Source organism: Macaca thibetana, chromosome 16 (assembly GCF_024542745.1).
Source record: "Macaca thibetana thibetana isolate TM-01 chromosome 16, ASM2454274v1, whole genome shotgun sequence".
NCBI classification, from domain to species: domain Eukaryota; kingdom Metazoa; phylum Chordata; class Mammalia; order Primates; family Cercopithecidae; genus Macaca; species Macaca thibetana.
Window position 1 is genome coordinate 64,460,625 of NC_065593.1, and position 22,192 is coordinate 64,482,816.

The following is a 22,192-nucleotide window of genomic DNA, read 5'->3' on the forward strand; positions in this document are numbered from 1 at the left end:
AAAATGCAATTTAAAAGTCAGGAGGCAATCCTGTCGTGCAAAACCGTGACGCTAGCTGTATGAGGGCGGCAGGATGAATCATTTCCTCCTTCGTTTCTACATTTTTTGTCTATATACTTTTAATATTACTTTTATAATGAGAAATACCAAAACTCGGGGTGAGACGGGGAGACACTAGTGTTTTTGCCCTCCCTGTCCCCGAGGAGACTGTTCTCATCTATTCTCTTCCCCACGTCCTCCAGGTTTTTGCTAGGCTTCCTGCCATCTTTACCAAGTTGAGATTATCCGTGTTGTGTCATTAACAGAGTTTAAGGAAAGCGCGTCAAGTTCACCGCGCCCTAACCCTGGACCCCGCCTGCAGGCTGACTTTCGAGCCACACGCCAGAGCACCGCGACCCCTAAGGTCGCAGCCCGGCTTCGCAAGCCACCTCCTTCTAACGCGTCGGTCGCCCTCGCGCGCCCGCGAGCAGCCGGACTACATCTCCCAGGAGGCTGTGCGCCGTCCAGCGGACCTGCCCTTGGTCGCAAAGGACTACATTACCCAGTGATACCTTGCGGGAGGCGGTTGCCAGACCTCAAGCGCAAAACCATTGGTCCAGCGTCTGGCGGGGAGCTGCACGGTGATTGGCCCAGGAGACCGCCACTTTCGCCCGAGCTCAGTAGAGTTTTGCTGTTAAGACTGCGCGAGGTGCTGGAGAGAGCAGAGCGCGCGTAGCCGGGCCGCACCCGCCGAGCCGTGTGAGTAACCTCTACCTCCGTCCTTCTCGCCGTCCTCTCGGGGACCTGCACCCTCGCTCCGCAGGGCGGTAGGGAGGGAGCACACGCACCCGGGCGCTTACGAGGGGCGGGGACTGTGTACACACGTGTCACACCTGACCCGAGAAGCATCTCCAGGGACACCGGCGGCAGAGCCCCGCTCTCGCCCTTGAGCACCTGAGCTCCAGGGCGTCCCCTCGGACTCGGGGAGAAAAAACACACCCCGAGGCACACGTGGACACCTAAGTACCCACGCGGAGACCTCTGCAGAGCTGCTCAGCTGAACCCTTGGGCACATGGGCACCCGAACACCGGGAAGAGCCTGCTATGCTCCGGTCTCCTCTTGACACCGATCCAGGACACCTGCCACTCGGGCTTGCTCCTCCTTCCTGCCCAGATGGGCGGGAAACTGACACTGCTCTGTGTGACCTGAGCGGTCCCTGGGTAACTCCTGGAGAGGTTTTGCCTCTCAGTCGCTTGCCGCATGTTTAAACTTCCTCATGGGCGCCTGGGGAGGAGTTCCAGGGTGGGTGAGAGGAGACAAGGAATTGATGTCTGGGGTGGAGGCTGTCATCCTGTAGGCAGTATCCCCCCTCCTCCCCCACCCCCACCCCCGCTAATACAAGTATTCAAGAACTAAAGTAATTTTGAAAGCTAGTTTTAGGGATTTTTTTTTTTTTTTCCATAACAAATTCAAACAATATAGAATTACATCGACAGATCTACCTTCCTTCTTCCCTTCCCAGCCCTTCTCCCAGTGATCAATTATCTGTTGATGTGTGTCTGGTTACAGACTTCTTTTTATGCTTTGTACAACTCTACAGAGCATATATAGGTATTACTGTTTTTTTGTTTTTGTTTTCTGTTTTTACAAAAAAAGGAAAAAAGTACATCTCCTGGAAAGGATGCTTTTTAGCTGGGCTCTGGTGGAGGAGAGGAGCTAGCCTTGAAAAAGTGAGTAGGGGCTGAGATGGGGCTGCATTTCAGACGTAGGGAACTGGAGGAGTACAGGCAAGGCAGTAGATAGGAGCGCTCGCCGAGTTTTCCAGGAACTGGGCAGAAGCAGTCAGACCACTCTGGTTAAGTGAGGGAAGAAAAGAATGGTCCAGAGTGAGGCTAAAGAGGTCAGTAGGTGTGAGTCAGGGGAGCCCAGGAGCGTAATTTTCTTTTTTTTTTTTTGAGACGGAGTCTCGCTCTGCCGCCCAGGCTGGAGTGCAGTGGCGTGATCTTGGCTCACGCAAGCTCCGCCTCCCGGGTTCACGCCATTCTCCTGCCTCAGCCTCCCGAGTAGCTGGGACTACAGGCGCCCACCACCACGCCCGGCTAATTTTTTGTATTTTTTAGTAGAAACGGGGTTTCACCGTGTTAGCTAGGATGGTCTCGATCTCCTGACCTCATGATCCGCCCGCCTTGGCCTCCCAAAGTGCTGGGATTTCAGGCCTGAGCCACGCGCTCGGTACTTTTTTGTTTTGTTTTGTTTTGTTTGTTTCTGAGATGCAGTCTCACTGTGTCGCCCAGGCTGGAGTGCAATGGCGTGATTTCGGCTCAGGACAACCTCGGCCTCCCAGGCTCACGTGATTCTCCTTCCTCAGCTTCCTGAGTAACTGGGATTGCAGGCGCCCACCACCACACCCAGCTAATTTTGTTTTTTTTTTTTTTTTTTTTTTTTTTTTGAGACGGAGTCTCGCTCTGTAGCCCAGGCTGGAGTGCAGTGGCCAGATCTCAGCTCACTGCAAGCTCCGCCTCCCGGGTTCACGCCATTCTCCGGCCTCAGCCTCCCGTGTAGCTGGGACTACAGGCGCCCGCCACCTCGCCTGGCTATTTTTTTGTATTTTTTAGTAGAGACGGGGTTTCACCGTGTTAGCCAGGATGGTCTCGATCTCCTGACCTCGTGATCCGCCCATCTCGGCCTCCCAAAGTGCTGGGATTACAGGCTTGAGCCACCGCGCCCGGCCTAATTTTGTATTTTTAGTAGAGACAGGGTTTCACCATATTGGCCAGGCTGGTCTTGAACTCCTGACCTCAGCTGATCTGCCTGCTTTGGCCTCCGAACGTGCTGGGATTATAGGCATGAGCCACCGCGCCTGGCCAGAAGCATCATTTGCTAGCATAGCATGGCCCCACTGTGCCGGGGAGGCCTGAGGTGTGTGCAGAAGGGGAAAGGGAAAGGTTAAGGGGCTCAGGGCCTCAGGGCTCTTCCTTTGGACAGTGGGGGATTGTTAAAGAATCCCAATCCCTGTTCTAAGCCCTGCATGTCCTTCAGTCCCTCAGCATTACACTTGAGTAGGCTCACTCAGTGAGCAGGAGTTTGTTATAAAGTTGCCAGATGTCTTGGAAAGCCAGTTGCTCTCTGGGACCAACAGTTGCCTATCAAGCCTGTTCATTCAATTCTCAAATATTATTAAGTACTTACCATGATGAGTTCTATACCCGGAACTGGAAATTTATGAGTGAACAAATGAGAGCAAGGCCATGTTTCCATGGGCTTACATTCTAGTTAGGGAGAGAGACAAGAAACAAATGTACTGTATAAATAACCCATGGTGCGCTGGGCGCTGTGGCTCATGCATGTAATCTCAACAATTCAGGAGGCTGAGGCAGGAGGATCACTTGAGGCCAGGAATTCGAGACCAGCCAGGGCAACATATTGAGACCTGATCTCTACAAAAATAAAAAAACTTAGCCAGGCCTGCAGCTGTAAGTCCCAGCTAATTGGGAGGCTGAGGCAAGAGAATCACTTGAGCCCGGGAGTTCAAGGCTGCAGTGAGTTATGGCACCACTGCATTCCAACCTGGGTGACAGAGTGAGACCCTGTCTCTAAAAAAGTAAACGAATATGCCATAGTAATAAGTACTGTAAAGAACAATAAAACAAGTGCTATTTTATTTTATTTTTAAATTTTTGTATTTTTTGTAGAGTTGGGGTTTTGCAGTGTTGCCCAGGCTGGTCTTGAACTCCTGAGCTCTTGAACTCCTGGAGTTCCTGACTTGAACTCCAGTCTAGTCAGGGAGGGCTGCTCTCAGGAGGTGGTATTTGAGCAGAGACCATAAGAAACTTGCCTGGTGTTTATTCCGTATCTCTTGCATTTAGCTTGATACTGATGGACATTGTGTGGGCCAGAGGCAGGGATGGTTGGCTATGACCCCAAACCAGATGGCAGGAATAACACCAAGCTCCAGGTGGCAGTGGCTGGGTCTGTGTCTGGACTTGTCACTCGGGCGCTGATCAGTCCCTTCGACGTCATCAAGATCCGTTTCCAGGTACTCTTCCCCTTTTTCCATGCAATGGACTGGAGGACAAGTTTAGTCTTTCTTGCAAAAGCAGTTCCTAAAACTTGGAATTCTATCCAGATGAAGGGCTTGCCTTTTCTGAAAGTTCCCCTTCACATTCCAGCCCACCCCGCTGTCCTGACCTTTTTTATTTTGATTCCCAGCTTCAGCATGAGCGCCTGTCTCGAAGGGACCCCAACGCAAAGTACCATGGCATCTTCCAGGCCTCTAGGCAGATTCTGCAGGAGGAGGGGCTGACAGCTTTCTGGAAGGGACACATCCCAGCTCAGATTCTCTCCATAGGCTATGGAGCTGTCCAAGTAGGTGGCAGGGGACCTGGCCAGGCCTCTGTGGTCACGTTGCTCAATGGAGGAGCAGAGGGAGGGTGAGGCAAGCAGGAATGCCCTGTAGGGCAGGACGGGAGAGGCAGGCCCCACGCTTCCCACCTGCCTCACCCGGGAGCCTTCCTGACCAGCTGTACTGTAGGCATTCCCCTCCCCTATGTCCCCGCATCTATCCTGTGTAACTTAGATGTTGCATCTTGGAGACTGATTTGATGTCATGCCTTCTGTGGGGCTTGGCGAAGGACAGCACTAATGCATTTCAATTTTTGAAATACACCTTCACATACGTGGTTCATCTGAACTTCACCACACCATCATGAGGAGGGCAGGGTAGGTGTCATGTAGATCTCAGGGAGGTGAAGTCAGCTGTCTGAGGCCACACAGCCTGCACATGGTAGGGCTAGGGTTAGAGCTCACGCTTCGTTCAGTGGAGCACCAGTATAGTCATAGTGCACAGCGTGTGATTTTATGCAGTGGACATGGTAAGAACCAGCCCTGTACAGTGCAAACAATGGGCCAGGCCCCTGTTGGAAGCACTTCACATACAGTCACAGCAGTCCTTAAGGTAGGGGCTGTTGTCCCTCCCATGTCACGCATGAGAAGACTGAGGTGGACAGAGCTTACATAATTAACCCAACCAAAGTCACTAGCTAGAAAATGGCAGAGCCACGACCCCCACCTAGGCAGCTAGTGCCAGAGGAGTAGTGCCCTGCCTACTCCTCCTGTGACATCACAGTGACCGCCCAAGTCATGTGTTTACTGGCTGGGCATGTCCTGTGATCCTGTCTCTGCACTTGTCTGCAAACAGATACTGCAACATGACAAATAAATACAGCAACAGGATAGTCTCAAGAAGCCAGGCCTAGGCCGGACTCGGTGACTCACACCTGTAATCCCAGCACCTGAGCCCAGGAGGTGAGGTGGAGGTTGCAGTGAACCACGATCATGCCATTGCACTTCAGCCTGGGCGACACAGCCAGACCCCGTCTCAAAAAAAAAGAAAAGAAGCCAGGCCATCTTCATTTGGCTGAAGGAAGATCTGAGCGTAGCCCTGGTATAGTGGCTCACACCTGTAATCCCATCACTTTGGGAGGCTGAGGTGGGAGGATGGCTTGAGCTCAGGAGTTTGAGACCAGCCTGGGCAACATAGCAAGACCTCCTCTCTACTAAAAAAAAAACATTAGCCAGGTATGATGGTACACACCTCTAGCCCCAGTTATTCCAGATGCAGGAGAATAATTTGAGCTAGAGAAGTCAAGGCTGCTGTGAACTATGATCGAGCCGCTGCACTTCAGCCTGGGCAACTGAACGCGACCTTGTCTCAAAAAGCAAAACAGGGCCAAGCTCGGTGGCTCATGTGTGTAATCCCAGCACTTTGGGAGCCCAAGGCAGGCAGATCGCTTGAACTCAGGAGTTTGAGACCAGCCTTGGCAACATAGTGGAACCCTGGTTCTACAAAAAATACCAAAATTAGCTGGACGTGGTGGCATGCACCTGTAGTCCCAGCTACTTGAGGGGCTGATGTGGGAGGATCACTGGAGTCCAGGAGGTGGAGGCTGCAGTGAGCCGTGTTTGTGCCACTGTACTCCAGCCTGGGTGACAGAGCGACACTCTCATCTCTAAAAAACAAAAACAAAAAAAGAAAACAAAGATCTGAATGTAAGGGGGTCACCCTGTTGAACACGTTCCTGAAAGAATCTGCCCCAGAAAAGAATGATTCTCCAACAGGGCCGCCGCCAGCTGCACGGAAGGGATCCCTGCGGGAATCAGAGCATGGCCATCTTTCCCAGTTCTCAGAAAACTAAGTTAGCCAGTGACATTTTCTGATACACATTTTTCTCATGTATCTTTTATTTATTTTTTTTTTCTTGAGACGGAGTCTCACTCTGTCTCCCAGGCTGGAGTGCAGTGGCGTGATCTCGGCTCACTGCAACCTCCACCTCCCAGGTTCAAGCGATTCTTCTGCCTCAGCCCCCCAAGTAGCTGGGGTTACAGGCACACGCCACCATGCCTGGCTAATTTTTGTATTTTTAGTAGAGACGGGGTTCCACCATATTGGCCAGTCTGGTCTCCAACTCCTGACCTCATGATCTGCCTGCCTCGGCCTCCCAAAATGCTGGGATTACAGACGTGAGCCACTACACCCAGTCTTTTCTTTGAGACCGAGCCTTGTTCTATCGCCCTGGCTGGAGTGCAGTGGCATGATCTCGGCTCAGTGCAACCTCTGCCTCCCGGGTTCAAGTGATTCTCCTGCCTCAGTCCCCCGAGTACCTGGGACTACAGGCGCCCGCCACCATGCCCGGCTAATTTTTGTATTTCTATTAGAAACAGGGTTTCACTATGTTAACCAGGCTGGCCTCGAACTTCTGTCCTCGTGATCTGCCCGCCTCGGCCTCCCAAAGTGCTGGGATTACAGGCATGAGCCACTGCCCCTGGCCCCCATATATCTTCTTAAACCTTTGAGTGTCTGACTCTACTCAAGTATCAAATGGCATCTGAGTTTTACATAGAATTTTATATTTATCATATGCTGTCACTGCTCAAGAAGAACATTTCCTGACCTTTTCCTCCCTGCTCCACCTGGGCCCCAGCCAAGTCACAGGTGATGTGTTTGGGGAGTATTTGGTCCTCGCCCTCATCCTTTGGGCTGTCAGTGACTTCTTCACTTACTCTTCCAGTTCTTATCGTTTGAAATGCTGACGGAGCTGGTCCATAGAGGCAGCGTGTACGACGCCCGGGAATTCTCAGTGCACTTTGTGTGCGGTGGCCTGGCTGCCTGTACGGCCACCCTCACTGTGCACCCCGTGGATGTTCTGCGCACCCGCTTTGCAGCTCAGGGTGAGCCCAAGGTGAGTGACCAGGGGCCAGATGAGGTAGCCCAAATAAAGAAGGTGTTGTAGGCCGGGTGCGGTGGCTCAAGCCTGTAATCCCAGCACTTTGGGAGGCCGAGACGGGCGGATCACGAGGTCAGGAGATCGAGACCATCCTGGCTGACACGGTGAAACCCCATCTCTACTTTAAAAAATACAAAAAACTAGCCGGGCGAGGTGGCGGCGCCTGTAGTCCCAGCTACTCGGGAGGCTGAGGCAGGAGAATGGCGTGAACCCGGGAGGCGGAGCTTGCAGTGAGCTGAGATCCGGCCACTGCACTCCAGCCTGGGCGGCAGAGCGAGACTCCGTCTCAAAAAAAAAAAAAAAAAAAAAAGGTGTTGTCACAAGGGTTGCATTCTTTATTTTTTATTTATTTGTTTTTGTTTTGTTTTGTGCTCACTGCAAGCTCCACCTCCCGAGTTCAAGCGATTCTCCTGCCTCAGCCTCCTGAGTAGCTGGGACTACAGGCACTTGCAACCACGCCTGGCTAATTTTTTTGTATTTTTAGTAGATACGGGGTTTCACTGTGTTAGCCAGGATGGTCTTGAACTCCTGACCTCGTGATCTGCCTGCCTCGGCCTCCCAGAGTGCTGGGATTACAGGTGTGAGCCACCGCGCCTGGCCTAGAATGAATTTATTTATTTATTTATTTATTTAGAGACGGAGTCTCGCTCTGTTGCCAGGCTGGAGTGAAGTGGTGCAATCTCGGCTGACTGCAACCTCCAACTCCCTGGTTCAAGCGATTCTCCTGCCTCAGCCTCCCGAGTAGCTGGGATTATAGGCACATGTCACCACGCCCAGCTAATTTTTGTATTTTTAGTAGAGATAGGGTTTCACCATGTTGGCCAGGATGGTCTCAATCTCCTGACCTCATGATCTGCTCGCCTCGGCCTCCCAAAGTGCTGGGATTACAGGCATGAGCCACTGCTCCCAACTTATTTTTTTATTTTATTTGATAAGCCTGTTTTTTAAAATATATATAATATACATTTATATGTGTGTGTGTGTATGTATATACACATATATATAATTTTCATTTTTATTTTTATTTATTTTATTTATTTTTATTTTTTTTCTTGAGACGGAGTCTCACTCTGTCGCCAGGCTGAGGTGCAGTGGTGCGATCTCCGCTCACTGCAGCCTCCACCTTCCAGGTTCAAGCAATTTTTCTGCTTCAGCCTCCTGAGTAGCTGGGATTACAGGCATCTGCCATCATGCCCAGCTAATTTTTGTATTTTTTAGTAGAGACGAGGTTTCACCATGTTGGCCAGGCTGGTCTCGAATTCCTGGCTCAAGCGATCCGCCCGCCTCGGCCTCCCAAAGTGCCAGGATTACAGGCGTGAGCCGCCGCACCCGGCTATATATATATTTTTTGAGACAACGTCTTATTTTATTGCCCAGGCTGCAGTGTAGTGGCACGATCACTGCTCACTGCAGCCCCGACCTCCTGGGATCAAGTGATCTTTCTGCCTCAGCCTCCCCAGTAGCTGAGACTACACCTGGCTAAGTTTTGTATTTTTTTAGAGATGGGGTTCCGTCATGTTGCCCAGGCTGGTCTCGAACTCTTTTTTTTTTTTTTTTTTTTTTTTTTTTTGAGACGGAGTCTCGCTCTGTCGCCCAGGCTGGAGTGCAGTGGCGCAATCTCAGCTCACTGCAAGCTCCGCCTCCCGTGTTCACACCATTCTCCTGCCTCAGCCTCCCGAGAAGCTGGGCTGACAGGCGCCCGCCCGCCACCACGCCTGGCTAATTTTTTGTATTTTTTAGTAGAGACGGGGTTTCACCGTGTTCGCCAAGATGGTCTCGATCTCCTGACCTCGTGATCTGCCCACCTCGGTCTCCCAAAGTGCTAGAATAACAGGCGTGAGCCACCACGCCCGGCCTGGTCTCGAACTCTTGAGCTCAAGCCATCTGCCAGCCTCGGCCTCCCAAAATGCTGGGATTACAGGCATGAGCCACCGCACTCGGCAGAGGTTGAGTTCTTGTCCTTGCAGAAAGTAAAGCTGGGAGAGGTTCGGGTTTTCAGTTTGTCTGGCAGTCAGTTTGTAAAACCCATGACTGTGGGCAGCATGGTGCAGGGTGCTCTATGTCCCTCCCTCAAAGGAGCTCACAGCCTACCGGTATGAAACAGAACAAATAAATACCCAGCAGTGGGCTGGATCAAGGACTGCATCTGGGAAAGTGGGACTTGAGAACTTATTGCTGGATTATTATGAGAGTGTCTTTGTTTTTTTGTTTGTTTGTTTGGTTGGTTTTTTGAGACAGTCTCACTTTGTTGCGCAGGCTGGAGTGCAGTGGCGTGATCTCAGCTCACCATAACCTCTGCCTCCCGGCTTCAAGCGATTCTCCTGTCTCAGCCTCCTGAGTAGCTGGGATTATAGGCACATGCCACCATGTCCGGCTAATTTTTATATTTTTTATAGAGACAGGGTTTCACCGTGTTGGCCAGGCTGGTCTTGAACTTTTGACCTCAGGTGATCCCCGGCCTCGGTCTCCCAAAATGCTAGGATTCCAGGCGTGAGCTGCCGCACCCGGCCAATTCCAAGTGTCTTTGGTTTCCACAAAGAATGGGGTGGTGGAAATAGGATAGACTCGAGGAAGAATTTACTGAGTGAAAACAAGGGGGCCGGGCGCGGTGGCTCAAGCCTGTAATCCCAGCACTTTGGGAGGCCGAGACGGGCGGATCACGAGGTCAGGAGATCGAGACCATCCTGGCTAACACGGTGAAACCCCGTCTCTACTAAAAAATACAAAAAACTAGCCGGGCGCGGTGGCGGGCGCCTGTAGTCCCAGCTACTCAGGAGGCTGAGGCAGGAGAATGGCGTGAACCCGGGAGTCGGAGCTTGCAGTGAGCTGAGATCCGGCCACTGCACTCCAGCCTGGGCGGCAGAGCGAGACTCCGTCTCAAAAAAAAAAAAAGAAAAAAAAAAAGAAAAAAAAAAGAAAACAAGGGATTAAATCCTGAAATAGACCTCCCCACCATATTGTTTCCTAGACATATTTAAGAATAGCATCATATGTGTGTGTGTCTGTGTGTTCTCAACCAAGAAAGAATCATTTTATTGTTATTATTTGTATATATTTTTTGAGACAGGGTCTTGATCTTTCACCCAGGCGGGAGTACAATGGCTGCAATAGCTTGCTGCAGCTTCGAACTCCTGGGCTCAAGCAATCATCCTGCCTCAACCTCTCAAGTAGCTAAGACCACAGGTGTGTGCCACCACACCTAATTTTTTATTTTTTTACTTTTTGTAGGGACAGGGTCTCATGTTGCTCAGTTGGTCAGGCTTAGGCTGGTCTTGAACTCCTGGTTGTTTTTGTTTATTTGTTTGTTTCTGAGATGGAGTCTCGCTCTGTCACCCAGGCTGGAGTGCAATGGCACAATCTCAGCTCACTGCGACCGCCTCCCAGATTCAAGCAATTCTCATGCTTCAGGCTTCCAAGCAGCTGGGACTACAGGTCTGCCACCCTGCCCGGCTAATTTTTTTTTTTTTTTTTGAGACAAAGTCTTACTCTGTCACCCAGGCTGGAGTGCAGTGGCGTGATCTCGACTCACTGCAACCTCTGCCCTCCAGTTTCACGTGATTCTCCTGCCTCAACCTCCTGAGTAGCTGGGATTATAGGTGCCTGCCACCGGCTAATTTTTATATTTTTAGTAGAGACGGGGTTTTGCCTTGTTGACCAGGCTGGTCTTGAACTCCTGACCTTGTGATCCACCCGCCTCTGCCTCCCAAAGTGCTGAGATTACAGGTGTGAGCCACCGTGCCTGGCCATGCCTGGCTAATTTTTATATTTTTAGTAGAGACAGATTTTTGCCATGTTGGCCAGGCTGGTCTGGAACTTCTGGCCTCAAGTGATCTGCCCGCCTAAACCTCCCAAAATGCTGGCATTACAGGCATGTGTCACCATGCCTGGTCTTTTTTTCTTTATTTTTAGTACAGAGTCTCACTCTGTCATCCAGGCTGAAGTATAGGGGTATAATTACAGCTCACTGCAGCCTCCACCTCCTGGGGTCAAGCAATCCTCCCACCTCAGCCTCCCAAGTAGCTGGGACCATAGGTGCTCAGTGCCACACCTGGCTAATTTTTGTATTTTTTGTAGAGATGGGGTTTCACCATGTTGCACAGGCTGTTCTCGAACTCCTAGGCTCAAGCGATCCTCCTGCCTTGGCCTCCCAAAGTGCTGCAGTTATAGGGCTGAGCTGCCACACGTGGCTGAGAAACAATTTTTCCACTGTCTCAACTCTGCTTTAGGATACTGTTAGTGGAAAGGAAGGATACTTTGTTTAAGAGTTTGATCTGGGCAACATGGCTCTCTACAAGATACAAAAAAATTAGCCAGGCATGGTGGTATGCACCTGTAGTCCCAGCTGCTTGGGAGACTAAGTTGGGAGGATTGCTTGAGCCTGGGGAGTGAGCCATGATTGCACCATTGCACTCCAGCCCAGGCGACAAAGTGAGATATCCCGTCTCAAAAAAAAAAAAAAAAAAAATAGAATTTGATCTGGACTAGTGCAGAATAATTGTGGATTCAATTCTGCCAGTTCTTTGTATTGGTTGGCGTGCAGGTCCTGGGTGGGGAAGCCCTTTTGTTTAGGAGACAGCCTCATGACTTTTTTGGTCGAGAAGGGCAAAGTCCCCTGGGAACAATCCGAAGGAAAAGGATTGGGGCAGGATGGCGGCTGTGGAAGTTGAAATCCACTAAGGAGTATGTCACAACTCACCTGCCAAAAAAAAAGAAAAAGAAAACAATTGTAGGCCAGGCGCAGTGGTTCACACCTGTAATCCCAGAACTTTGGGAGGGCGAGGCGCGTGGATCACTTGAGGTCAGGAGTTTGAGACCAGCCTTGCCAACATGGTGAAACCCCGTCTCTACTAAAAATACAAAAATTAGCTGAGCGTGGTAACACGCCTGTAATCCCAGCTACTCAGGAGGCTGAGGCAGGAGAATTGCTTGAATCCAGGAGGTGGAGGTGTGGTGAGCTGAGATCGTACCACTGCACTCTAGCCTGGGTGACAGAGCAAAACTCCATGTAAAAGAAAAAAAGAAAACAATTGGGGCATAAGAGGTCAATTGCTCTGTATGATAACTCAGTAGAAAACTGGAAGTTTGGGATGACAGTCGTTGCAGGGAAATGGGATGAGGGACCCTAGGAACTGAAAGCAGAAATGGAGGGGAAGGTGTTTGCAGATAGAGAGCACAGACCAACCTCTGCAGCGTGGTAGCCGCAGAGCTGAGGCAGAGATGGCTCCTATCAGTCCAGCTTTCCTGTTCTGGGTCTACCATAATCCTTCTGTATTTCTTTCCAACCTTCAGTAAAAATCTGTGAGGAGGAAGAAGTGAAGAAAATATTAAGAAAAGAGAATGAGCTAATAGCTATTATCTTAGCTATTTGGGAGGCTGAGGCAGGAGGATTGCTGGAGCCCATGAGTTCAAGGCTGCAGTGTGCCATGACTGTGCCTGTAAATGGCCACTGCACACTATAGCCTGAATAATGTAGCGAGACCCCATCTCTTTATTATTTAAAAATTTAAAAAAAATTTGTTTTTTGGCCAGGGCACAGTGGCTCATGCCTGTAATCCCAGCACTTTGGGAGGCTGAGGCGGGTGGATCACGAGGTCAGGAGATGGAGACCATCCTGGCTAACACGGTGAAACCCCATCTCTACTAAAAATACAAAACACTAGCCGGGCGTGGTGGTGGATGCCTGTAGTCCCAGCTACTCGGAAGGCTGAGGCAGGAAAATGGCGTGAACCCGGGAAGTGGAGCTTGCAGTGAGCTGAGATCGTGCCACTGCACTCCAGCCTAGGTGACAGAGCAAAACTCCATCTCAAACAAATAATAATAACAAATAAATAATTTTTTTTAGGCCAGGTACGGTGGCTCACATCTGTAATCCCAACACTTTGGGAGGCTGAGGCAGGCAGATCACCTAAGGTCAAGAATTTGAAACCAGCCTGGCCAACATGATGAAACCCCCGTCTCTATTAAAAATACAAAAATTAGTTGGGCGTGGTGTCAGGTGCCTATAATCACAGCTACTGGGGGAGGGGGGCTGAGGCATGACAATCGCTTGAACCTGGGAGGTGGGGGCTGCAATGAGGCAAGATTGTGCCACTACACTCCAGCCTAGGCAACATAGCAAGACTCCGTCTCAAAAAAAAAAAAAAAAAAAAAAAAAAAGATAATAGCATATTACCTCTAGCTTAAACTATGGACATGTTGGATTTTAGATTCTAGAATGATCAGAGAATATCTGGTCATGAAAGTGAGGGGAAGAGACCTGGGTAAAACCTACCAGACCCTCCACCTGCTTTAGACTAGTCACAACCATATTGTAAACCTGACCTTGCGTGATAAAAAATTTTACAACATATGAAGTGTATCAAGGTTACAAAGACAGTTCTTCATGAATTACAATTTTAAAAAATACCAGCAGGCCGGGCGCGGTGGCTCAAGCCTGTAATCCCAGCACTTTGGGAGGCCGAGACGGGCGGATCATGAGGTCAGGAGATCGAGACCATCCTGGCTAACACGGTGAAACCCCGTCTCTACTAAAAATACAAAAAATTAGCCGGGCGTGGTGGCAGGCGCCTGTAGTCCCAGCTACTCGGGAGGCTGAGGCAGGAGAATGGCGTGAACCCGGGAGCTGGAGCTTGCAGTGAGCTGAGATCTCACCACTGCACTCCAGCCTGGGCCACAGAGCCAGACTCGGTCTCAAAAAAAAAAAAAAAATACCAGCTGCTCCCGGATTCCAATCCCCAGAGGTGACTACTTTTAATACTTACAATTGTTTCTTTGATTATTTCCTTCCATAATTCTAAGTAACATGCTTGGCCAGGTGCAGTGGCTCATGCCTGTAATCCCAGCACTTTGGGAGGCCAAGGAGGAAGGATCATTTGAGGTCAGGAGTTCGAGACCAGTTTAGGCAACATAGCAAGACCTCCTCTCTACTTTATTTTTTTTTTTTTTTTTTTTTTTTTTTTTTGAGACGGAGTCTTGCTCTGTCACCCAGGCTGGAGTGCAGTGGCCGGATCTCAGCTCACTGCAAGCTCCGCCTCCCGGGTTTACGCCATTCTCCTGCCTCAGCCTCCCGAGTAGCTGGGACTACAGGCGCCTGCCACCGCGCCCGGCTAGTTTTTTGTATTTTTAGTAGAGACGGGGTTTCACCGTGTTAGCCAGGATGGTCTCGATCTCCTGACCTCGTGATCCGCCCGCCTCGGCCTCCCAAAGTGCTGGGATTACAGGCTTGAGCCACCGCGCCCGGCCAATTTTTTTTTTTTAATTTAATTTTTTTTTTGAGACGGAGTCTCGCTCTGTCGCCCAGGCTGGAGTGCAGTGGCACAATCTCGGCTCACTGCAAGCTCCGCCTCCCGGGTTCACGCCATTCTCCTGCCTCAGCCTCCCGAGTAGCTGGGACTACAGGCGCCCGCCCCTGCGCCCGGCTAATTTTTTCTATTTTTAGTAGAGACGGGGTTTCACCATGGTCTCGATCTCCTGACCTTGTGATCCACCCGCCTCGACCTCCCAAAGTGCTGGGATTACAGGCGTGAGCCACCGCACCCGGCCTCTACTTTATTTTTGTTATTTATTTATTTTTGTTTTTGAGATAGAGTCTCCGCCTTTCACCCAGGTTGGAGTGCCATGGTACAATCTCAGCACACTGCAACCTCTGCCTCACAGGTTTAAGCAATTCTTGTGCCTCAGCCTCCCAAGAAGCTGGGATTACAGGCGTGAGCCACCACACCTGGCTAATGTTTGTATTTTTAGTAGAGATGGGCTTTCACCATGTTGGCCAGGCTGGTCTCAAACTCCTGGCCTCAAGTGATCTGCCTGCCTCTGCCTCCCCCAAAGTGCTGGTATTATAGGCGTGAGCCACCGCGCCGGGCCGCACCTTCCTGTTTTAACAGCTGCACTATGTTCTTGTGAGCTGGTGTCCCGTAATTCATGTAACCATCACCCACAGATGGACATCGCATCTTTAGCTCTTCCCCAGAACACTGCAGTGACTCTTGGACATGTACCTTTGTGCACACCTGTGGATAGAACAGTGGTATACATGTGTGGAAGGGGGAGTTTCTGGAAAATGCCATTCTTTGAATCTCTGTCCAGCGTTTTCCTTGACTGTCTTCCTGGCAGGAGGAGTTTCACTCCTGGTAACTGGGTTTTTAGGCGAGGGGACAGAGCTATGATGGGCTGTTCCAGGGCTAAAATCACCTCACTGAGACCATTCAAAGTGCGTATGTGTGTCCAGGTCTATAATACGCTGCGCCACGCCGTGGGGACCATGTATAGGAGCGAGGGCCCGCGGGTTTTCTACAAAGGGTTGGCCCCCACCTTGATCGCCATCTTCCCCTACGCCGGGCTGCAGTTCTCCTGCTACAGCTCCCTGAAGCACCTGTACAAGTGGGCCATGCCAGCCGAAGGAAAGAAAAATGGTGAGGCAGCCCTCACGCGAGAGGGAACCCTCCCACCCCAGCCGCCAGAATGCCCTCTTCCAAATCACGAGGGAGCTAAAGTTCTGTCCAAATCGAAGACTGTGGGTCTCTGTACCCGGCTCTGTAATGTGGCAAACAAAGCAACTGCAGCTGCTTGGAGAGAACTTGATTCCTCCCAGCTCATGCCACACCCATCACTGGCATTACTGACATTTACGTCCCGTGATTGGTCATGGTTTTCATTTTTGTCAGAAGTCCAAATTGCAAATTGCTTGTTTTTTGGTTGAGGTTCTTCCGTTGCTTTTTCCAGGCAGGGGGAGCGGGAGGTGTGGGCAGGGAGAGGCTGGAGAGGGGTGGGGCATCCTGGTCCCTCTCCAGCCCTGAACTGAGTCATGCTGCGGAGCCTGAGGCCCACACTGCCTCCAGCTGAGGGACTACGGCCTCCAGCCCTTCCAGCCCGGCTCACTCCGCCAGAAGTGGCTATGTCTGGCTCTTTGGAATGGGAGGACCAGTGGAGTCAGATAGAAGTGCGCTTGTGGGGCCGGGCGCGGTGGCTCAAGCCTGTAATCCCAGCACTTTGGGAGGCCGAGATGGGCAGATCACGAGGTCAGGAGATCGAGACCATCCTGGCTAACCCGGTGAAACCCCGTCTCTACTAAAAATACAAGAAAATTAGCCGGGTGAGGTGGCGGGCGCCTGTAGTCCCAGCTACTTGGGAGGCTGAGGCAGGAGAATGGCGTGAAACCGGCGGGGCAGAGCTTGCAGTGAGCCGAGATCGCGCCACTGCACTCCAGCCTGGGGCACAGCAAGACTCCGTCTCAAAAAAAAAAAAAAAAAAAAAGAAGTGCGCTTGTGGGGTTTGATTTGTGGTGGAGGATTAGCCCTGATGCCTTTTAAGTTGTCACCCATAGACTGCGTTTCTCTCATCCGTTCTCCCAATCCCACTTCTCTGGTTCAGAGAACCTCCAAAACCTGCTTTGTGGTAGTGGAGCTGGTGTCATCAGCAAGACCCTGACATATCCACTGGACCTCTTCAAGAAGCGGCTACAGGTTGGAGGGTTCGAGCACGCCAGAGCTGCCTTTGGCCAGGTGAGCCATTCATTCCCGGGCAGACAGCTCTGACCCTTGCCATCACTGGGCACATGAGGGAACCAGTAGTCACCTGCTACCCACTGGGCAACATTACCCCTGGCCAGGGCCCTATCACCTCCAGTCTATCCCTGGAGATCCCCAAGCATGTGGGAAAGCTGCATGCGAGCCCTGGGTCCTGAGCACTGTGGAAGGATCTGGGCCAAGGACATATAGTGTCTGCTCTTTTTTTTTTTTTTTTCTTTAAAATAGAGGCAGGGTCTCACTCTGTTTCCCCAGCTGGTCTTGAACACTCCTGACTTCCCCTCCCAGTGTGCTGGGATTACACGTGTGAGCCACTGCACCTAGCCCAGTTTCTGCTCTTAAAACATGTCCTGGTCGGGCGCTGTGGCTCACGCCTGTAATTCCAGCACTTTGGGAGGCCAAAGCAGGCAGATCACGAGGTCAGGAGAGTGAGACCATCCTGGCTAACATGGTGAAAGCCCATCTCTACTAAAAAAAAAAAAAAAAAAAAAAAAATTAAATGGGCGTGGTGGCGGGCACCTGTAGTCCCAGCTACTCAGGATGCTGAGGCAGGAGAATGGCATGAACCCAGGAGGTGGAGCTTGCAGTGAGCTGAGATTGCGCCACTGCACTCCAGCCTGGGCAACAGAGTGAGACTCCATCTCAAAAAAAAAACATGTCCAGAGGCTGGGTGTGGGCGTTGTGGCTCACACCTGTAATCCCAACATTTTGGGAGGCCAAGGCTAGTGGATCACCTGACATCAGGAGTTCGAGACCAGCCTGATCAACGTGGTAAAACCCCGTTTCTACTAAAAATATAAAAATTAGCTGGGCATGGTGGTGGGCACCTGAAGTCCCAGCTACTCGGGAAGGTGAAACAGGAGAATCGCTTGAACCTGGGAGGCAGATGTTACAGTGAACCGCGATCACACCACTGCACTCCAGCCTGGGTGACAGAGCGAGACTCCGTCTCAAAAAAAACCAAAAAAACAAAACATGTCCAGTGCAGTGTGGACGTAGAATACATTCACATAGGGAAGGTCCCCAAATATTAAAGAACACAGAAAAGGGGTTTTGCTGTAGCTGTTCTGGAATGGGGTGAATTTGAGCAACTAAGTTATATATATGTATTTTTTTGTTTTTGTTTTGAAATGGAGTTTTGCTCTTGTTGCCCAGCCTGGAGTGCAATGGCGCGATCTTGGCTCACTGCAACCTCCGCCTCCTGGGTTCAAGCAATTCTCCTGCCTCAGCCTCCAAAGTAGCTGGGATTACAGGCGCGTGCCACCACACCCAGCTAATTTTTTGTATTTTTAGTAGAGACAGGGTTTCACCATGTTAGCCAGGCTGGTCTCGAATTCCTGACCTCAGGTGATCCATCTGCCTCGCCCTCCCAAAGTGCTGGGATTACGGGCATGAACCACTGTGCCTGGCCATATAGTTTTTGAGACGGAGTCTCACTCTTTTGTCCAAGCTGGAGTGCAGTGGCGTGATCTCGGCTCACTGCAGCCTCTGCCTCCCTGGTTCAAGCAATTCTCCTGCCTTAGCCTCTGAGTAGCTGGGATTATAGGCGCCCGCCACCATGTCCTAATTTTTGTATTTTTAGTAGAGATGGGGTTTCACCATGTGAGATGGGGTTTCACCACATTGGCCAAGGTGGTCTCGAACTCCTGACCTCAGTTGATCTGTCCGCCTCAACCTCCCAAAGTGCTGGGATTACAGGCATGAGCTGCCGCACCCGGGCCAAAGTTGTATTTTTATTTATTTATTTTTTGAGACGGAGTCTCGCTCTGTCACCCAGCTGGAGTGCAGTGGCCGGATCTCAGCTCACTGCAAGCTCCGCTTTCCGGGTTTACGCCATTCTCCTGCCTCAGCCTCCCGAGTAGCTGGGACTATAGGCGCCTGCCACCTCGCCCAGCTAGTTTTTTGTATTTTTTAGTAGAGACAGGGTTTCACCGTGTTAGCCAGGATGGTCTTGATCTCCTGACCTCGTGATCCACCCGTCTCAGACTCCCAAAGTGCTGGGATTACAGGCTTGAGCCACCGCGCCCGGCCCGAAGTTGTATTTTATGCGCGCTAGGAGAGTTGGCCATTCAGAGAAGCCCCATGCTAGGTCATGTTGTAGTCTTAGTAGTCACTCCTCAGTTGCTCAGATTTTTACATACTCCCTTTCTTTTGGTCATCAATGGGTAGGGTTGGGGGTAGGGTAAGGATGGGCAGTTCCAGGGCTCTCCCCTGTGTATCCTGGAACCTGAGATGTGGAGGCATGAAAACATATGCCTGACAATGTCAGAGGAGAGGGATGGCATGGAATGGGAGGCAAGGTAGGGAGAGAGCATTCCTTCCTTGGGGGAAGAGAAAGAGTTGGGTTTGTAGTTATAATGCATTTTCTTTGTAGGAAACTTTAGAGAATTTAGATAGACAAAAACAAAGACCAAGCCAGCTGCAGTCGATCACACCTGTGATCCCAACACTTTGGGAGGCCAAAATGGGAAGATCACTTGAGGCCAGGAGTCTGAAACCAGCCTGGTCAATATAGCAAGACCCCGTCTCTACAAAATAAAAATTTAAAAATTAGCCAGGCATGGTGGTGTGTGCCTGTAGTTCCAGCTACTGGACAGTCTGAGGCAGGAGAATTGCTTGAGCCCAGGAGTTCGAGGCTGCAGTGAGCTATAATCACACCACTGCGCACCATCTTGGGCGACAGAGTGAGACTCTGTCTCAAAAAAAAAAAAAAAAAAAAAGACCAAAATCCCTTGTAATTTCACTACCACAGATAACCACATAGAAACGTTCAATGTAGTTTTATTTCTTTTCATAAATACAGTGTACATTTTAACAAAAATGGGGATACACTGTATACAAGGTTTGTAACCTCCCTTTTCCACTTACCAACTTGTCCTGAAGAGTTTGTTTTCTTTTCTTTCTTTTTTTTTTTAAATGGGACATCACTCTGTTGCCTAGGCTGGTCTCGAACTCCTGGGCTCAAGCGATCCTCCCCTCTCAGCCTCCCAAGTAGCTGGAACTGCAGGCATGCACCACTGCACCCAGCATGAAGGGACAGTTTGAATTTGGACAGGGAGTGATGGTGGGAGCCCAGGATGGCAGAGGGAGGCCTTGCTGCTAACGAAGACTAGTGTAATCCAGTCTGGCCAGAGGTGGGAAGGGCATGTGGGAGGACAGTGGAGGTCAGATCATGGAGGGAAATCAAGGCGAAATGGTGCAGTGCCTTGAATGGCAGATCTTGGGGTTTGAACTTGATTTCTCATGATGTTGTCACTATGAGTTACTGCAGCTTTTGGAGGGAAGCCAGGCCTGAGGAGGGCTGTGCCTGGGGACGAAAGTCTGGCAGCAGTGCATGAGGTCAGCTGGAGAGGGTGAGCTGGAGGCAGGGAGGCCTGGCTGAGAGCTACTGAGGGCCAGGTTCAGATCTGCTGCCCAAGGGGGATCAGGTGGGATGAGGTGAAGGGTCAGAGACACCTCTGGGAAGAGGTTCCGGAGCCATTGCTGGATCCTTTGGAGCCACAGGCAGCCGTTCTTCCTGGGCAGGAAGGAGGTCTGTCCAGCTGCTGATTTCTAGGCCTGTCAGCTATTCAGTCTTAACCTAATTGCAGTACAAAGAATGAGATTAATTTATTTGCTATTTTGAGCTGGGCATGGTTGCCCACGACTGTAATCCCAGCACATTAGGAGGCTGAAGCAGGTGGATCACCTGAGGTCAGGAGTTCAAGACCAGCCTGGCCAACATGGCGAAACTGCATCTCTACTAAAAATACAAAAAATTAGCCGGGGGTGGTGGTGTGTGTCTGTAATCCCAGCTACTCAGGAGGCTGAGGCAGGAGAATCGCTTGAACCTGGGAGGCGGAGGCTGCAATGATCCAAGATTGTGCCACTGCATTCCAGCCTGGGCAACAGAGAGAAATTCTGCCTCAATGAAAAAAATAAAATAGGCCGGGCGCGGTGGCTCAAGCCTGTAATCCCAGCACTTCGGGAGGCCGAGGCGGGTGGATCACGAGGTCAGGAGATCGAGACTATCCTGGCTAACATGGTGAAACCCCGTCTCTACTAAAAATACAAAAAAAAAAAACTAGCCGGGCGTGGTGGCGGGCACCTGTAGTCTCAGCTACTTGGGAGGCTGAGGCGGGAGAATGGCGTGAACCCGGGAGGCGGAGCTTGCAGTGAGCCGAGATCAGGCCACTGCACTCCAGCCTGGGAGACACAGCGAGACTCCGTCTCAAAAAAAATAAAAATTAAAATAAAATAAAATAAAATAAAATAAAGGCCGGGCGCGGTGGCTCAAGCCTGTAATCCCAGCACTTTGGGAGGCCGAGGCGGGTGGATCACGAGGTCAAGAGATCGAGACTATCCTGGCTAACATGGTGAAACCCCGTCTCTACTAAAAATACAAAAAACTAGCCGGGCGTGGTGGCGGGCGCCTGTAGTCTCAGCTACTTGGGAGGCTGAGGCGGGAGAATGGCGTGAACCCGGGAGGCGGAGCTTGCAGTGAGCCGAGATCACGCCACTGCACTCCAGCCTGGGAGACACAGCGAGACTCCGTCTCAAAAAAAAAAAAAAAAAAAAAAAAAAAAAGAAAATAAAAATGTTTGCTATTTTGCATTCATTCCTTTGTCCAGCAAGTACTTCTTAAGAGCTGTGATGTGCCACGGGCTGTGTTGATGGGAGCAGAGTGGACATCCATGTTTTCATCCCTTTCCTCTCCCCAGGTGCGCAGATACAAGGGCCTCATGGACTGTGCCAAGCAGGTGCTGCAAAAGGAAGGTGCCCTGGGCTTCTTCAAGGGCCTGTCCCCCAGCTTGCTGAAGGCTGCCCTCTCCACAGGCTTCATGTTCTTCTGGTATGAATTCTTCTGTAACGTCTTCCACTGCATGAACAGGACAGCCAGCCAGCGCTGAGCGCAGGGAGGACCCCAGGTCTTTCCTGGAGGCAGCCTCCTGAAGGAAGATTCAGTCTCCACTGAGAGGTGCTGTCTGGCCCTTCCCTGCGGGCCAGCTGCCCCCAGCAGGGTGGCAGCCTTGAACCCACCCAGCTGGGACACCACCAGAAGGTCCAGGGCTCTCCCCATGAGAGGATCAGAGGGAATGCAGGACGTGGTCTACGGTGAACCAACGACACAGCGAGAAGAAGCAGGAAGTTGCTGTTTCTCCTCTGACCCCAGCCCACACTCCAAAGGAAAGAGATGCCGTCCTACACCTGTCAGCCCTGTCTGCCCGGAGAACAGAACGCTCCTGGTCCGGATGGGGCTGCTGCTTGAGTGCAGAGGGCTGCAGTAGGCCCTTTGCAGGAGTCAGGTCCCCACACTCGGCCTGTTTTTCCCAACCTATTTAACAGACATTAAAGCTAAACGCACATTCCTTATCTTCCGTCTCCCCTGGCACATCTGCCTGCTCACAAAGTATGACGGAAAAGAC

General features: G+C 51.0%; 2 protein-coding genes across 5 annotated transcripts in view; both read left to right on the forward strand.

Annotated features, from left to right (window-relative positions):
- The window catches only part of GGA3 (golgi associated, gamma adaptin ear containing, ARF binding protein 3), a 271,030-nt gene that overhangs the window by 211,212 nt on the left and 37,626 nt on the right, over nt 1-22,192 (forward strand). The gene's annotated exons all lie outside the window — the stretch shown is intronic.
- SLC25A19 (solute carrier family 25 member 19) lies at nt 643-22,132 on the forward strand. 4 transcript variants are annotated; one of them, XM_050764407.1, is made up of 8 exons: nt 645-738; nt 1,637-1,710; nt 3,847-4,016; nt 4,190-4,345; nt 7,048-7,218; nt 15,491-15,674; nt 16,633-16,763; nt 21,488-22,132. In XM_050764407.1, the coding sequence occupies exons 3-8, from the start codon at nt 3,885-3,887 to the stop codon at nt 21,674-21,676; spliced, it is 963 nt and encodes a 320-aa protein (XP_050620364.1). In that variant the 5' UTR covers nt 645-738; nt 1,637-1,710; nt 3,847-3,884; the 3' UTR covers nt 21,677-22,132. The 4 variants fall into 4 exon arrangements, with proteins under 4 accessions (XP_050620365.1, XP_050620364.1, XP_050620366.1 ...); XM_050764409.1 differs by lacking the exon at nt 645-738 and adding an exon at nt 750-1,200; XM_050764408.1 differs by lacking the exon at nt 1,637-1,710 and having other exon boundaries at nt 643-738.

Coding starts and splice junctions, on each gene's coding strand:
- SLC25A19 (XM_050764408.1), top strand. CDS start 3,885: ATGGTTGGCTATGACCCCAAACCAGATGGCAGGAATAACACCAAGCTC. Junction 4,017..4,189: donor TCATCAAGATCCGTTTCCAG/GTACTCTTCCCC, acceptor TTTGATTCCCAG/CTTCAGCATGAGCGCCTGTC. Junction 7,219..15,490: donor CAGCTCAGGGTGAGCCCAAG/GTGAGTGACCAG, acceptor ATGTGTGTCCAG/GTCTATAATACGCTGCGCCA.